Source organism: Cavia porcellus, unplaced genomic scaffold (genome assembly GCF_034190915.1).
Source record: "Cavia porcellus strain 051 isolate PalLab524CR breed Dunkin Hartley unplaced genomic scaffold, mCavPor4.1 scaffold_15, whole genome shotgun sequence".
NCBI lineage: Eukaryota > Metazoa > Chordata > Mammalia > Rodentia > Caviidae > Cavia > Cavia porcellus.
Genome location: NW_026947498.1, coordinates 72587294 through 72604277, shown reverse-complemented (window position 1 = coordinate 72604277; position 16984 = coordinate 72587294). Strand labels below are relative to the sequence as shown.

General features: G+C 54.5%; 1 protein-coding gene and 1 long non-coding RNA gene across 8 annotated transcripts in view; one reads left to right on the top strand and one right to left on the bottom strand.

Annotated features, from left to right (window-relative positions):
- The window catches only part of Scn5a (sodium voltage-gated channel alpha subunit 5), a 96225-nt gene that overhangs the window by 73206 nt on the left and 6035 nt on the right, over positions 1 to 16984 (bottom strand). For all 7 annotated transcript variants that reach the window (XM_063225166.1, XM_063225169.1, XM_063225171.1 and 4 more), the window contains exons 2-4: positions 8224 to 8546; positions 6061 to 6178; positions 616 to 706 (exon numbers count right to left, since the gene is read on the bottom strand). In XM_063225166.1, coding sequence (XP_063081236.1) covers positions 616 to 706; positions 6061 to 6178; positions 8224 to 8496 — 482 coding nt within the window. In that variant the 5' untranslated portion in view covers positions 8497 to 8546. The remainder of the gene's footprint in view (positions 1 to 615; positions 707 to 6060; positions 6179 to 8223; positions 8547 to 16984) is intronic.
- Positions 8298 to 11115, top strand: LOC134470527 (uncharacterized). Its single transcript, XR_010039471.1, has 2 exons — positions 8298 to 8477; positions 9170 to 11115. It is a non-coding gene; the product is annotated as an uncharacterized LOC134470527 (long non-coding RNA).

Here is a 16984-nt window from a genome sequence, read left to right as displayed (position 1 = left end):
AGGCTGCTGGATGTTCTGTAGTCTCTCCAGGAGCCCAGGCCAGGAAGGGCCTCTGAGTCTGCTTAGAACCTGCAGGGGAGGTACTTTCATCATCTTCTAAGACTGTGTAAATGGCTAGGGGAGGCAGGACCTGGGCAGAAGGCAGCAGGGTACACTACCGATGTGGGACAGCTCGGGCTTCTGCAGCCACAGCACTTGCCTGCATGACAGCAGGCCAGCGATGCTCCAATTCTCAGTCTGCTCATCTGTCCACTAGGGACAGGGCTCATGTCTGCTCTGTTGGGTTGCCAGAGGGTTAAAGGAGGCTGTGCTTGTTGTTCGATGACAGTGCCTGGCATGCACTAAACGCTCAATAAATTACTATTATTATTTCGGAGCCTTCTCCAGTGCCATGGAGACGACAAGCAGAAAGTCCCTACCGTGTCTGCCAATCAGGCCTTCCACTGAGGGCACAATTTAAAGCAAGCACTTGGCAGGACTGAGAAAGGTAAAAGAGGGCAAGAAGCAGGACCAAGGCCACCCACTGGTCTCTGGGCCCGGGCATAGCCTTTTGGATGGCTTTCGGGGTCACAGCTGTGGGATGGAAAATGGAGTGGGGGCTCTGAAGATACTTACTCAACATACTTGGTCCAGGGCGGAGGGTCATGCTGGGCCATGAACACGCAGTTGGTCAGGATGGTGCACATGATAAGCATACTAAAGAGCGTGGCGAGGGTCAAGGAAGACACATGTAGACCCAGTTAGGCTACCACCACAGGATCCTGGGCCTAGGGACAATGCCACCAGGCCAGGCCTTCCAGATCAATAAAAGAGGGGCTCCAAGGAAGTGCACCCTGAAAAGCGCCCCGGTCTCCAGCAGCCTACCCGATCCTTGATTGTGTTTGGCCTGGGCATCCCCAGAGCATGTGACAATGCTCTTACTGCCTCAGCTGCTTATTGAATTCAGACCACCAGTCTCCTGCCACAAAGGGTGCTCTTCAAATGCCAGACTATGTGGGCCTTCAGCCCTGAACTGCACTGGCCCAGGCCTATCGAGCCCTGAGCAGGCTGGACACAGCTCCAACTGGTCTCCCTCACCCCTCCTTCATCCAAGGCTTGGAAGGGCAGGTCCTGTGAAGGGCTGGGTTCCCTGAGAGGCCCGGCCCTGAACAGGGATGCCGTGCCGCCCTCACAAGTCCCATGTCTAGAAGAGAGGCTGGGCCTCCCAGCCCCTGTGGCTGCCCCAGCTCCCAACACCATGCTCAGCCTCAGCCCTCAGCTACCCATAGGCAATTCCCAAAGGCAGCTCAGGAGCTGTAGTAATTGAACTCCAGAGGCTGCCTCCTCCCTCTCCAGCACAACTCCGCTCACCCGATAGGGACGCGAGCACCATCTGACCCAAGCTGGCACCAAGCTGCGCTTGCTTGGTGCAGACTGTCCTGGCTGGGGAGCAGGGGTGGCTCCCCAAGGAATCTAATGGGTACATGCCTTTCCCACCTCCAGACCTTCTGGGAATCTGGGCAACTGAAAAGAAGCCTCCCAAACCCAGCCTCCGGTTTATAATAAATTCTTCAACCACCTTTCTGCTGCGAGAGGTGAGCTGGCTTTGGGAATCCCCTGACTGGATCTGGGCCAGCCCCCAAGACTGCTCAGCCCTGCCAGCACTTGGCTCCAGGAGGCCCTTGGAGAGCCTGGCCAGAAGGTACATCTCTGGGCACTGGTGTCCTCCTTAAGTGTGGCATCGGCCCTGCCCTCTGCCACGACCAGGACACTTCCGCTCTGGCTCTCAGGGGCTGAGCAATACCCATCTCAGAGCCCTCCTCCCTCACATATACAGTCTCCACACCCAGGCTGCTGCCAAGGCTCTTCTCACTGGGTAGACAGTTCACAAGCCCCCCAGCCACGTTTTATTTGTCCCCAAGAGGTCACTGCTAAACTGTGCTCTGGGGATCCTAGATGGTTCCAGAGATTCGCAGGTAATGACACTTACAGTGCACAGTTATCCAGCCCTTCCTAGAAGCCAGGCTCTGTGTCCATTAACTAATCTTCTGTCAACAATCCCTGGAGGGGGAGATTTTGTTTCCACTTTAAGCTATGAGAAAATTGAGGCACAAAGAGGTCAAATTAAAGGTCACTGGTATAGGTAAAATAATGACTCCCCTAAAGATGACTGATTCTGAAGGCCTGGCAACTGAGTACGTCAACTGCTGTGACAAAAGGGACTTCACAGATGTGATAGAATGGAGCACCATGAGGTTGAACCCTGAAGCATCCAAATGGGCCCAAAGCCGTCCTTGCAAAAGAAGGTGTGGGCCAGCACCTTGTGAACCAGCAACTACTGGCTTGAAGACGAGAACTGTGAGCCCAAGAACAGAAAAGCCCAGCAACCAGATTTGTCCTTAGAGCCTCCAAGAAGGAACGTGGCCCTGCTGGCCCCTCAATTTGAGCCCAGGGTAAGAGGATAATCACATGTTGCTTCAAGCCACGGGGTTTGCAGTCACTTGTTTCAGTAGCACTGGGAAACTAAGTGTTTCTAAAACTGACAGGTGGTGGGGCTGGGGACAGACACTGTTCCTAGCCCCTGTTGCACAAGGACACTGCAGGTCACGTGGGCCATTACGCCTCCTGGCTGGAGGGCTAGAAGGAGTCACACGGCTTCTGGCCCTCACCTTCCAGCAGGCTGCTGTTTCTCACTTAGCCTCTGCCGGGGCCAGAAAAGCCTGGCCCTGAAGAGCTTGAGACGGGGTGTCACGAGAAGGAAAACACCTCTGGCTGGACCAGGCAGGAAGGCTTCCTGGAGGAGACAGTTAAAGGGCACCGCAGGCTGGCCAGAGCTCCTCCAGCAGCTCAGGTGAGCCCAGTGGACAGGGAGGACTGGCGCCTCTAAGACTCCTCTCTGTGGAGCAAGATCCTACCCTCGCTGGCCTGACAGATCACAGCACTCCTTAGAGAAAGCCCCTCTCTAGAAAGCAGCTCCGTGGAGGAGCTGCCTTGGACCAATGGACTTGGCTGGACAGACAGAGTGAGTGAGGGCTCCGACACCAAGACCCAGGGGGACGTTAGGGCACAGAGCCTGGTCCTCGTGTGCAGTGAACCACAGAGGCTCGGGGTGAGGACAGGCAGCCTCTCCTTCCCCTGCTGCTCAATGCTTCCCCTCGCTTTCCTGGCCTTGAGGGTGGCACTTCGACTGCCCCATTTTGTGCCCGCATGCGTGTGTGTGTGTGTGTGTGTGTGTGCGTACACAAGTGTGCCTGCACATGCTTGATCACCTCTTACCTAGACTGTGGTTCTGCTAAAGCATTCCCGAGGTCCCCCACTGGGCCCAGCATGTGGCCAATACCAACCGAATGAGTCAATTGAACTCCTGGCCAGGGCACACCTGTTTGACAGCCTGCTAATTTCAGGCCAACGACTGAGCTGATCCTCTATGTGGGAGAGCAGAGGGCCAGCTCTCCAAACCTGTGCTCAGTGGGATATCTTCAGTCCTGTTGTGTCACTGTCCCAGTCATCCACTGCCACCTCAGGAATCAGAATGACAGCAAGGACCGCCTGTACGGCCTGTGGGGTATACCCGCACCTGGGGCTGCTCCAGTCTTCAGGTCCCAGGGAGCCTAAAAATTCCCAAAGGAAAGGCACTCACTGAGGGGTATTTTCACAACTCTGTGCTATTAAATGAACATGCACGTGTGCAAAAGCACACTTGTGCCATATGCACAATGTGACTGCCCATTTGAGTCTGAGAAAGGGATGTGGGAGGGCTGTGTGAGCGGGTGCCATGTACCCAGGAAGGCAAAATGCTTCTTGGAATGAATGTGAGGGCTCACTGAATGTGACCAACATGAAATGTAGAGTTCAGTTGGTTTCTTTTATTTAATCCCGGCAGGAACACATTCTGCAGGGTTATAGCAGAAATACACAGGAAAAAATAAATCTTCATGCACATATGCATGTTTGTAGCAATTTCGAGCGTTGTACTATGAGCACACAGCCAAGAGTCCAGCAAAATCATATAGGTGGTTACCAGGGACCCCTGGGTGGCTACTGGGGAGCAGACTTTCTTGCTAGGTAGAGTCCCATCCCCATTTAAGTTTGTCTTTGCCCTTTCCAAGCAGCCTACTTTACACATGTAGGGGCTTAGCAGATGCTTGAATGAATGCAAAAGTTAACCAGAGTGAAAGTTCACAGTTCTATACATGAGATCTGACTATACATCAGAATGCATTGTGACTGTTACAAGCTTAGGGTTCCTTTTGGGGTGATGGGAAAATAGGGTAAAGGATGCATAATCTTACAAATATATTAAAAGCTACAGAATTGTGAGTTGGAAATGATGTCAGATGATCTATGAAGTATGTCTTCATTTGAAGAAAAGGAAATGAGTGGAGAGCTTGTCGATTCTTAACCTCACGCCGGTGATTCAAATCTGGAAAGGTCAAGGAATTTGTCTTTTAAACAAACTCCCCAGGTGACACTGAGGTGGCCCTCACAGGATGACATTTGAAAACAACCGCCCGAGGGCACTGTGCCTGTGAGGACCTTGCTCATATGCAGGTTCTGGGTGTGGCCCAAGACTTGACAATTGCTACAAAACCCTGAAAGGTGTCCCTCTACATATAATGCCAAGGCTGAAGGGCACAAGGGGCTACTGTCAAACCCACAGATCCTGGCCTCTTCTTCCACTAGGCGGCGCAGTCAAGGGTCAACAATTTGCTCCCATCTCCAGGCAGTAAGTGAAGGTCAAGGCAGCAGGCAGGAGCCCAGGACAGGGCCTCCCACACACTGAGTACTTCCCCAGGGCAGCTGCCGAGGGAGGCAGCCAGCTTGGAGCCCCGAGGGTCAGTCCTGCCGGTCGGAACCGCACTTCAGAGCTGCTGCTGGGCAGACCCTCAGGTCCGGTACAGGACTCCAGTGCCCCTTGCCTCCCTTCCTTCGCCTCTCATCTGCCTGCAGCCCCGCCTAGCAGTGGGGCAGGGCCCTGGGACTGTTGCTGCGTCCCTGGGGCCTTCTGCGGCTGCCAAACAGTGCTGGGTTGGTTAGATACCTGCAGGAGAAGCCCCAGGTGAGAGCTAGAGGATGTTTTCTGGGAGGCCCCGCCCTTGCAGTGAAGCTGGAGACCAGCTCAGGGAGCGCAGGAGCGCTCACCTTTCCTCCTCCAGCTGCTCGGGCGGGCTGGGTGGCTGTTCTATGCGCCAGGCTGTGACCACCCTTTGACAGGAATGACAACTATTTGTGTAGCTGCCTTATCACACAGAAGGGACTGTGGTCTTCCCAAGGGGGCTGCCTTTCACAGCAGGGTACTGGAGAGAACCAGCCAGGCACACTGCAGGGCCCACAGATGAGAGCAAGCTGCTTGCATTTGTGCCCTTGCCCTGGTCACAGTCAAGGGTAAACGCCTCTGCAACCCATGCCAGCTTTTCCCCAGAGCCCCATCCCAAGGCCCCTTCTCTAAGTCCAGAGGAGAGGGGAGGGGGCTGTCACCCACCCCTGTTCGGCCTGAATGAGTACCCTTCTGGCCCAGCAAGGCTGGCACAGTCCTGTATCTCTATGGCACTCCACTGGCTCACTCCACAGGCGGCAGCTTTTTAGACTGTGGTTTATATAATTTAATGCTAACCACAGTTCTCTGAGATGTTCTGAAACTGCAAACATTTTGTCAACACCTAGTCTGAGAGCAAATGTTGCCTCCCTCGAAAGATGCCCACGTGAGAATAAACTGGAGGCCTCTTTACTGGGAAATGGCTTTTCTTTGGTTTAGTCTGCGAGACCTGCCTGAAAGTCCTCCCAAATGGGAGGGAAGACGGCGGCCCCCTGGGGGTGCCGAGTGGGGACACTTGGAGCCTGGGGAAGGGAAGGCTTCTAGGATGCTTTTCTCTGGACCACTGCAGTAGGGCTTACAAGGTTTTGCATGCAAGAGTCCTCTGGGGACCCTGTTAACTCACGAATGCTGACTCAGTTGGTTAGGCAGGGTCAAGGCTCTCCATTTCCAACCAACGGTCAGTCTGCACCCCTTGCCCCACACCAGGACAGGATGGGGGAGAGCCGGAGAGGTGCACAGGACAGGGAGGAACTGCAAAGGATATGAATGAACCAGGATCTTCACAGCTGCTCTGCGCACAGGGTGGAAGGGGCTGAGGATGTACAAGGCATTGGTGGCACTGAACCGGAAGATGGTCTTGCCCTTATTCAGCACGATGAACGTCTGCGGACAGAGACGGGTGTCAGGCCAGGGCAGCAGCTCCTTGGCTGTGTGGAGACAGGCTTGTGGGGGACAGCTGTAGGCTCAGAGCCATAAAGGGTAGGGTGGGAAGGGGCGGCCAGCACATTCAGACAGACAGTGGATGCTCACTGCTCATCTAGTTTAGGGAATGGAGATTCAGTTTCAAAACTACACTGTCAAGAAGAAGGGGTTTTTCATGGTCCTTGCCCAGCTGTCATCACAGCAGAGACCCGGAAGCCCAAGGTTGCCTCCTCCTGGCCTGTCACCCTTTGCTGACCACCCTGCCCTGTGCAGCTTCTTTTCCAGGCTTATAAAAGTGCGGGCCTGACTGGGGACAGGGGCAGGTGGAGGAGGAGAAGAACAGAGAAAAGACAGACCATCCAGAGTCTGTCATCCCATCCCTCACCCCAGAAAAGACAACCTTGCACCTCCCTAGGAGCAGAAGCAGCCCCAGGCTGACCCTCTTCCTGGGCTTCTAAGAGGTCTCTTCTAAAGCGGATTAGGACATGGGAATACTGAGTGCTGCAGGCTGAGCCACGAGCACACAAGGTGTGCCTGGGCCAGGAGCAGCTCCGGAGGACAGCAGGCCTTCCCCACCCTCCCAGCTACACACAGAATAAGTTTCTGTTTAATCTAGACTGGGGAGACAAGGTGTCCAGACAGACAGAGCCCCAAGTTCTGTTGTAGTGTCTCGGCGGCAGCCTGAGGAGGTTCCAGGGGTGTGGCTGGGGACTCACAGGTGAGACAGGAGGTTAGTGGCCATGACCACCCCTGGAGCCACTGTTCAAGCACCTCCAGACTTAGGGGGAGAACAGATGATGATCTCTGACTCCTCCTAGGGGACACCAGCGCAGCCCTATCCCAGGCAGGTCCTCTGGCTGTGCCTCCTGCCTGTTCTAGCTGCCTCCAACCTGACTGCCACCCATCCTTCTCACCATAGCACCTTGATTCAGCTGTGGCCTTCACCTTCACCTCCAACTGTGACCAACCATGATCTTGGCCCACCTACCCTGGCTAATCCCACCTTCCAGCCTGCAAACTCTGACCCCACCTGATTCACCTGAACCAGGGGGAGTTCACCTGCAAGCCTAGGAGCTGGTCCAGTTTCCTGGCTCAAGCTCACACCAGCCATTTACAGGCTTGAACCACAGTCACGCAGACACTGCTCACATGAGCACGCGCTCACACTGACCACCCTTGTCCTATCTGCCCCTCAAGCGTGGCCTCAGCCTGGGCAGGGAAGTGAGCGGTCATCATCTTCATCCTTACTCGGCCTTTGCCGAGGTGGGGGGGAGTTCAGCTTCATCCTGTAGGGTGGGTTGTGACTGTGGCAGCGAGTGTGGCAGTGAGTGGGGAGACCAAGCCATAGGAGGGCCCTGTGCGCCTGGGAGCTGGTTTGGTGCAGGGCAGCTCCCACAGTCCAAAAGCCACTTCCTGCTCTACATTCAGGCGGAACAATGCAGAGCAAGCCCAGCAGTGACTGCCCCTCACACTCTCTCATGGTTCCCAGTGGCTCCTATGGCAGGTCCATAAGATCAGGGGCTGCTGTAGGCCCTGTGGGCACAACCATGCCTAGCCAGGTCTTGGTGTTGCTCGGGTGGGGGGTATATACTGTCTTTGGCTAGGGGAAGGGACCACATGCTGTCCCCTGGGGCCCAAACTTAGCTGTAATTCACACACACACACACACACACACACACACACACACGCACACACACACACACACACGGGACAAGAAGGCATTTCCCAGGGTGACCATCCAACCACAAGTGACTCGCAAGGGTCTCCACGAGGGGAGACGGCTCTCTTTTTCCTTCATGGCATCCAGCTAGCAGCTCATGTTGCACAATTCCCGTCCTTTATTCCAGAACTCTAAAGTGAAAGTGACTGGAATACAGATGACCCACGTGAGTCATCCACACAGCCCAGGGGGCCTGCCCCAAACACAGTGTCCACGGAAGCCAGGTCCACTCAGTAGTCGCATGGGGAACTACATGGAAGGGTGGGATGGGGAGCTCAACAGTCACCTTTTGGGTGCTGTAGAAGGGGTCCAGGTCCTCCAGGGGCTCCCCGATGAGCTCTCGGGGTGGGTTGCCATAGAGATCTGGTAGCTTTTTGGAGGCTTGCAGGTCCAGCTGGGGCCGGGGAGCCTCCTCTTCAGGCAGCCCCTCGCGACTCTCCTGTGAGGTGGCCGAGCCTCGAGCTTGTTTCTCTGCCATGCGCTTCTCAATGGCCGCCAGGGACTCCCGTGTGAACCTGCGGAAGCTGCTGGTGCCCCGAGGTAAGAGGAAGTTTGCCATCTTCTCATCCTGCTTCTGGGGCACAGGCTGTCCTCACTGCTGGGGGGAAGCTGGAAGACACAGAGGGCAGGCCAGATGGGAGGCCAGGGCAGCCGGATCTGGGAGGCCCAGCCATGCTGGTGGAGGGAAGAGCAGCTTTTGCAAAGATGCTCAGGACCCCAGCTTGCCAACCACTGCGCAGGCACTCCCAGTGGCATGGGTAAGGGCAGACCACAGGTCTCCAGCCCGTGGGGCATGCGTAAGTCCCCTGGGGAAGTCACCCAAATGTAGGTGGGCGAAGTCTCTGCAGCACCTTGGTCCTGCCTCATCCAACATGGAAGGAAACACACACTTTTGATTGTTCACGTCAAATACCTTTCAGTGGTGCTATACCCCTGGCAGAGAGGGTGGCCTATGGGGCAGGGACGGGTCCTATGACCCTTTTTATTTCAGATCCCTGGTATAGTTGGCCCTGAACAGATGAAGGATTCAGTAAAGGATGAGTAGCTGGGCATCAGAAGGGTCTGGGTCCTACCCTCCTTTCTGGGACAGATTCCCATCCTGAGTGGTATCTCAGCTATACCCGTGTGTGTGTGTGTGTGTGTGTGTGTGTGTGTGTGTGCGTGTGTGTGTGTGTGAAGTTTGTAGATTTCACCTGGGGTGTCAACTGCTGAGACATCTATCTTTCCTATAGGAGACCCAGGAAGACCCTGTGGATGCTCAGAAACACGTGGCTAACAACTTTGGAGCTGTCATCCAGATGTTGGCACCCTGAGGCATACAGCTGTGTAAGAGTCCCTGCTGGGGATCTCAAAGGACTATGGTGTCCCCATATTCCTGACTCCAAAGCACCCACAGCGCCTCTGGCTCCCCCACCCCTTCTTCCCCTTCCTTCCACCTGTGAACAAATAAATTCCAATTTCAAGGGACAGCAGAACCGGAAAACCATGACCACTACTGATGCATGTGATGTCAGACTGGGAGAATGTTGTCCCTGGTGGCCTCAAATGATCTAGAAAGTGGTGTGAACACAATGCCCATGACAGCAAGGCAGAAGAATGCATTCCTGACTGCCCCACCAAAACAGGATGTGGTCAGCAGGGCTCTGGATGTGACAACTGAGTTGGAGACCACATCGCTAATGACTACATCAGACCCGGGAAAGGCCAGGCACTGGCTCCACAGGACACGGTGGGCACCTGTTGTCCATCTCGCCAGGCTAGAATCTCTTCATGTCAACTGAGGGCTTTGCCTTCATCTTACTCCTACAAAACATGTCACCGAGGGGACCCCGCACTGCTGCTGCACCCGCTCCTGCCTAGATCCAGCGAATGGCCTAGACCTGGGGCCCCCGAGCACCAGGGACTGCAGGTATCTGGCCATGTGGCAGGTAAGAGTGGGACACACAACAGCCCCCCGCCTGGAAGGCGCCTCTGTGTCCTGGAAGTGCACACAGATGCAGAGGGGAGGCGGAGGGCAGGGCGCCCCTGCACCCGCGTTTCGGAGCCACCCGTCCTCTGCATCTTTTTCTAGTTTCATTCACTTGAAGGTGAAGAGAGTCTCCAATCAGATTAGCTGGTGAGGGACTAGTTTCCACTTTCAAAGGTCCTGCCAGAGGTCCTGTCCACCTCCCATCTGTGAGTGAACAGAGAGACATCCGAACATGTCATGAAATGTGAGTAGTTCTAGCTGCGGGGAATAGGGACAAATTAAAACTTACTTTGCACTTTTTTGATTGCCTGAATTTGTTAGTCTGAGCTCATAAAAACCATAAAGACATCATTCTTCTGATCTAAAAAATAAATACCCAGCCTGATGACAGCAGTCCCTTGCAGGGCAACCCTTCTCCACTGTGAGCAATCACTAGCTCTATAAATTGGGAAGCCACCCCTTTAGCTTGGAATTATTTACTAAAAATAGTGTTCCCTGTCTCACTGTATCCATCTGTGTCCATATGCCTGCAAGGGTTCTGGAGACACGTGTATGCCCATGGATGTACAGAGGCTCACTGGTACACACCAGCAAAAGTGTGTGTGTGTGTGTGTGTGTATGTGTGTGTACAGGCTTGCACCTACATGTACATCTGCTCTAGTAAAGAGGTGTTTGTAATTTGTGTTGCAATAAATGATTCATGCAGAGAGGTGCACATAAGTGTACAGGTGGATGGATTTCTAAAACTGAACACACTTGGTAACCAGCACCTAGACGAAGCCAGAGATAGTTTCTACTCGGTCCCTTGCTCTTGGGTTCTCTTCCAGACATCGCCCTCCTCTGCCAAGGGTAAACTTCCTCCTGACTGCTGAGTGGATGAATGGGTTTCGTCTATCCAGTTCGGTGGCTCTTCACAGACCCCTTGGAAGGCTCGGGAAAGGATTCAGGGGTGGAGGGGAAGAAATAGCATCTCTTTTTCGCCAGAATCCCACTCAGTTTTAGCATTTCCTTCATCTACCAATGTAGGCAACAAACAGAAGTGCTCACACTCCCGCTGACCACGAAGCACTGCTAACCCTGTCCCTGAAGAGCTGCTGCTCCTATCTTGAATATTGTTAATGCTTGTCCTACTTCAAAGTCACAGTACTAGACCTGCTGCTCAATGTTATTTAAAATATTAAAAAAGAAGCATATATATTACTATCAAAATTGACTTTCAAGTGTTCTCAAAGCTGCATTCAGTACAGCGGTTTCCTTTTTAATCCTGTATGGTTTGCTTGATTCTGAGATGACTTTACCCTGGCTTGGTCCCTGCTCAGCCGCTGACTCTGGGGTCCCCTGCTCCACCCCTCACTTTCCTTGTCTCTGAGTTGAAAGAGGAGGACAGAGACAGTGTCCTTGTGAGATTCTCTGGTGGTGGGCTCTGCCTGTCCTTGCTGCCGGTGGCTCACTCCCCTGGGCTCTGTGTCACGTGGCAGGGATGGAGAACACGTGGAAGGCTCCACTGGCAGGAACCTGGCCTAGGGACCCAGCCTGTCCAGCCCTTGAGCCCAATTCCACCCTGAGTCCAGCTGCTGCCCAGCAGGAGAGCCAGAGTAACCTGCAGGGGCTAGGGGCCAGGTCTCGGAGGACGGAAAGTGACCAGAGGCACTCGGAGCCCTGAGGATGGGGCCCTGGTTCTGAGAAGGGGCTTATTCCACTGGCCTCCCTCAGATCCCTGGCTGGGGAGGGTTACCGGCCATCCAGGGGAGGGGCTGAAACCAGAATCCAGATGAAATTCCCTGCTCCCCAGCAGCCAGGCAGCCTCAGGTTCCAAAGTAAACATGCCAAGAGTGTCTTTTGTCTCTGTGCCCGCCCCCCACCGGCTCAGAGTGGGCAGGCAGGATCCGTTTTCTGCCTTGTTCTCTGGCTGCCTGCACCTGGCCCTGGCCCTGGCCCTGCCCTTCCTCCAGCAGCTCAGGGCCCACACCCTGCTGTGGCCAGGCATGGCTGAGCCCAGGCTGCAGGCTCCTAGATGCCAGGAGAAGAGGACTCATGGGTAGCCATGCTCAGAGCGCAGGTTGAGGAAGTAGCCTCAGCTGGCGGGGAGGCCTCACCTCTGACTGTACAGGGCTGTCTTGGAGATACCTGAGCAGACATCATCTGACAGCTCCAGTCAGCTGGGGAGGCTGTGACAGGTCTGATTCCAAGCCACAGCCTCGTGTGAAGTCTCAGAGGCCAGTAGCATACAGGCTGCCCCCCCAGGACAGCTCCTCGCTCTGCACCAGCCCTGCAGTTGTTGGTCACCTGCAGCTTCTTCCATGAGCCCGTGGCCCAGGCCAGTTTCCTGCCCTTCCATTCCACTTGGAAACTCAACTGCTCCTGTGCACCTGTGCCTGCCTCTGGTTGCCAGGTTCACTTGGCCCTCTGTGCCTCTGACTCCAGAAAGTGAAGACAAACTGGCTTCACCTTTCCAAACTGCCTCTTCCTGATACCTCTTCTGACCCCAGTCACCAGCCTCCACCCATCCTCATGGGCTCCCAGTGCTGCCTTCTCCATGGCCTTCCTGAACCCAGGGGATGCTCAATAGGTGACCAACCAATGGAGCTGACAGTCCTGTGACATGGAACCCACAGGCTGCAGCATGGGCACGGCAGGTGTGGGGGCCTGGCTTTCATGGGACTTTGCTGGTTTAAATTCCCACCTCCCAGGACAGCCGGTCACAGGGGACGAGGAAAGAACTGACCTGTTGCAGCCTCTCCCTGCCCACTCCCATCCCAGATCCTGAAGGCAGGCACACTCCAGTCCTGAGTCATGTCTGGCATTTTGGTCGCCTTGGAATTGGAGTCTCTGGAAACCAACATGCAAAGAATATTCTCTGCCATGTAAATTTATGCAAAGCGCTCTGTGGAAGTGGCTCCATGCCTTCCTAGGAAATCTCTGCCAGCTTCTTTCCTCTGGCCTTCTTGGCTCTGTGCTCCTGTCCCCTGCCTGGAGGTCTGGTGACCTCAGGCCACTCCCCATGGGCCACCTTGCCCAGCCCTGTGGCACGCTCTTCTGCCTGCCCCTGGGGAGAGGATGTGGGTAACACCAAGGCAGAGGCTCACTCCCCAGAGGAGGAGAGCAAGGGGTCAGTAACTCCTGGGCACATCCTAGTCACACCATCTGTGCGCACAGGGCTCCTGCTCTCCGATGAGTACGATGGGACACCTGAAGAAGATGGGTGTCCTTAGACTTTACACTGACCACAGTGGGGACAGAGGTCGAGATTAGCAGAAATCTGACAAGCCCAGGACCCCAGACACCAACGTAAGAACTGGGGATCTCACTCCGGGCCTCACTGCCTTGCAGGCACCGGGCAACTTCATTTCTTCCTGGAGAACATGCTGACTAAGGTGCACCTCGGCTCTCAGCTCTCAGCTCACAGCTCACTTCATTAACCAAAGGAATCAGTCAACATCTAATCAGTGACCACTGTGTACTCGGTCCTACAGCTGACTCGGCAGGACACTTTGCTTCCCAAGGTGGATTCCAGGTCAACAAGTGACAATGAGAAAATGAACAAATCATCAGCAATGAGCCTCCAAGCTGACTTGCTACCCAAATTTGCTGAGTTTGCCAGAGGCAATGCCCTGAGCCAAAGAAGCTGCCCCTGTGGCCACACTGGCCTCCTCTGTCGGCCTCCCTGCTTCCTCCCCCTCCTTGAAGATTTTCTGTTTTATGCGGAAGTGGTAAGCCAGCTTACCCCCAGGACCCTTGGCCCTGGCACTGATTTACCATGTATCCTTGGGCAAGTTAATGACATTTCTCCAGCTCAGTTTTCCCATCTGGAAACGGGTATAACACATGGATAAGTTTCTAAGCCTGGTACACAGGTGTGTTAGGTGACTAGCAGGAGATTTTATCACTTGGTGATCACTGTCATCTCACTCCTGTGTAACAGTGAGCCTCCTTAGACAATTCTGCCATCGTGTGCACCCCACAGAGGACATTCACACAGCCCTGGCTGGTGTAGGTCAGTCACCTGATGTGGTCTCTGTTTTTTCTGGCCTCGCTGCTGGGGATTGCACCCACATGCTAAGCACACCGTCTATCACTCACTGAACAACTCAAAACTTAATATGGCCTCTTGATGTAGTCAAGAGATAAACAGACGTTGTGTGAGGCCAGTGCCAGCATAACGGGCATATTGGTCTACAACAGACTTTGTCTTTTTGAGACAGGGTCTCACTATGCAGTTCGGGCTGGCCTGGACTCACTTTGTAGCCCAGGCTGGTCTCGAACTTGCAACAATCCTCTTGCCTCAGCCTCCAGAGCACTGGGATTACAGGCATGTGCCACCATACCTGGCAGGAATAGTTTCTAAAATAACAAAAAAAGGGCAGTGCAGTAAATATGCAAACTGGTAACACAGTCATTTGCCATCATACTATGTGTTGGACATCACTGTGTGTGCTACACTTTTGCTCTGAGGTGTCCCCAGGCTGGGCTTGAATGCAAAATCTTCCCGCCTCTTTTTTTCCTGGTGGTTGGGTCACAGAGCTGTGCTCCGCTCTCACTACGGACAGTGTGGTAGGTTTGCAGGGCCAGCAGTGCCACCCACACACGAATGACGAGCTGGTGTGGCACTGTGATGCTCACACCTCCCTGAGTGATGGGTGTTCTGCAGCACTGCTGTAACCTCATGGCACTGTCCACTCTTGACAGGGACGCTGACCCACACACAGCGCATGTTACTGACCTCGTAGTAGACCCAGCCTTCCTCACAGCCCTCCCCGGGGCTTGCTCTTTCCTGCTCTGCATTCCTGCCACACCTGAATCCCCACACTTGCCTCATCACAAGATCTGCTTCCACACGAGCTCCCAAAGCGCGGCTGGCGCAGGGATATGCTCATGCCTGAGGAGTGAGCAAATGGATGCGATATTAACCATTCCCTTGCCCAGCTGCAAGCCCACTTTGTGACCCTGGTCCCCTTTTGGGACCTCAGTTCCCTAGCTCTGAGCTGGGGTGGGCACAGGACTAGGGGCTGTCCACAGCATTGCACCTTATCTCCACTTTGTTTCCTCCTTGCAATAACCCTGGAAGGTGTATCATCCTGTTACCTAGGGAAGGCTGAGGATGAGGGATCAGGTATCTGGATGGAGATGAACCACTGCACTACACTGCCTTTTGCCTTTAGGGCAAGCAGAGCTTCGAGGAAGAGACAGGGCTTACTGTGTGTGGCTACCTGTCTGGTCTGGGCAGCCAGGCTAACAGCGACTGGCATAGTTGAAATTGATGCCCACACTTGGGCAAGGGCTCCCAGGGAAACCTGGGCAATTTTTGCCCATGCCCAGAGGCAGCAGTTTCCCTGCAAAAGTGACTCCCAGCACTTTCCTCTCCAGCCCTGGCACTGTGTCTCACGCAGCGGCAATTCACCCACTTGCGCTCAGATGGAGACACACTCTTGGGAATCTACACCTTTTGGAGGCTTCCAAGGAGACAAAGAATGCCAACTATTTCATTAATAATTTTTATTGATTGAGGGTGAAACATACCGTTTAACTTTGATAATATACTGGATCAAAAACATTAAAATTAATCTCGTCATTTTTTTTTTTTACTTTTTTAAAACATAGCTGCTAGAAACATCTAAAATTGCACAGTGATATGCTTTTGTGGCTTCTATTATTTTTCTGCTGAATAGTACAGAAAAGCATACAATTCTGGCCACCAGCCTCTAAGTACAGAAGGCCACCTGCTGGGGGGCTGAGGCCTTGGGCTGGCCTGCAGGGTGGGGGGTCCAGGAGTGTGGGTGGGTTGACGGGGAGCTGTCCTGGCAGACATGAGTGACCCTCCTGGTCTCTAGCAGTGGTGGTGGGTGGTTGTGGAGTTCATGCCACAGGTTGGGGTGGTGAGGGGAGGGGAGAGGTGGACAGTAGGCTCCAGAGACCCCTGCCAGCCCACCCAGGCGATCACCCAGGGGCACGTCTTGCCCTGGGCAACACTGGGAGAAAGGCTCTGCAGGGGTGCCCAGCTGGTGCTGTGGCCTATGCATTCAGGTCTCTGCTCCCTGATCAAAGGCACATTGACACATCCTTGCACAAGAGCCTCAGCTAACCTGCTCCCTGCAGGCTCCACTCCTTTGAGAATGCACAAGCATTATTAACCCTGTCCCTCCCTGACCGCAGAGCGGTCCGCAGGATCCGTCCCTCCACAGTCCCCGTCCCACCTCCAGTGATCTTGGGAATCCTGCAGAATCACCCCCATTCCACCCAGAGGCAAACACGCCCAGCCCAGAAGAAGCCGGGGATGCCCTCATTTACACACATTTGCATCTCATTTATTCCAGCACCGGGCTGAAGCCGAGGCTAATTCAGCCGACTGGAAAACCCTACCCGCCTCAGCTCTGCCGAAGTGATTCTCCAGGCTGGGGAACACGGGTCTGTGAGACCAGGGTTCCACCCAGGGGCGGGAGCTGAGGGGAGAGCTAGCACCTTCAGTCCTGTGCTGCATGTAGCTCACTTCTCAAAGACAAGTCAGCATTGCGAGTTCCCTGAGAAGGTGCCCCCAAACCTGCTTTCGCTCCCTGCCCCTCCCCCACAGTAAGGAAAGGGGTCAGGACTTGACAGTGGCTCACTCACCCTAGGAGCCGCTCAGCAGCATCTGGGTGTTACGCCCAGAAAACAGTGAATGCCCCCAGGCAACAGCACCCTCTCTCAGCCCCGTCTTCCTCATGAGCCCCTTTACTGGTCCAGGAGCAGGGGATCCCTAGTGCCCTAGTGCTGAGTGGTGCCATGGTGCAGGCCAGTGCCAACAAAGCCCCCAGAGTAGAAACCTGGAAGGTCCTGAGATCACAGCAGCCCAGATTACGGACCCAGATCAGTCACCAGGGTCACTTCCATCGCAGACCCAGAGTAGGTGCTCACCCAGGACACATACAATCAGACCGAGGAGGTGCCCACAGATGAGAGGGGCCCCCAAAGATTCCCACAGATGCCGGCGAGACAGCAATCAGCATCTTGACTCCAGAGCTCTGTTCCTCCAAATCATTTGTCTGGATACCTGAGCTAAAAAAAAAGCTTTCACGGGCAAACTGTGTACTGATGCCATGGCGAC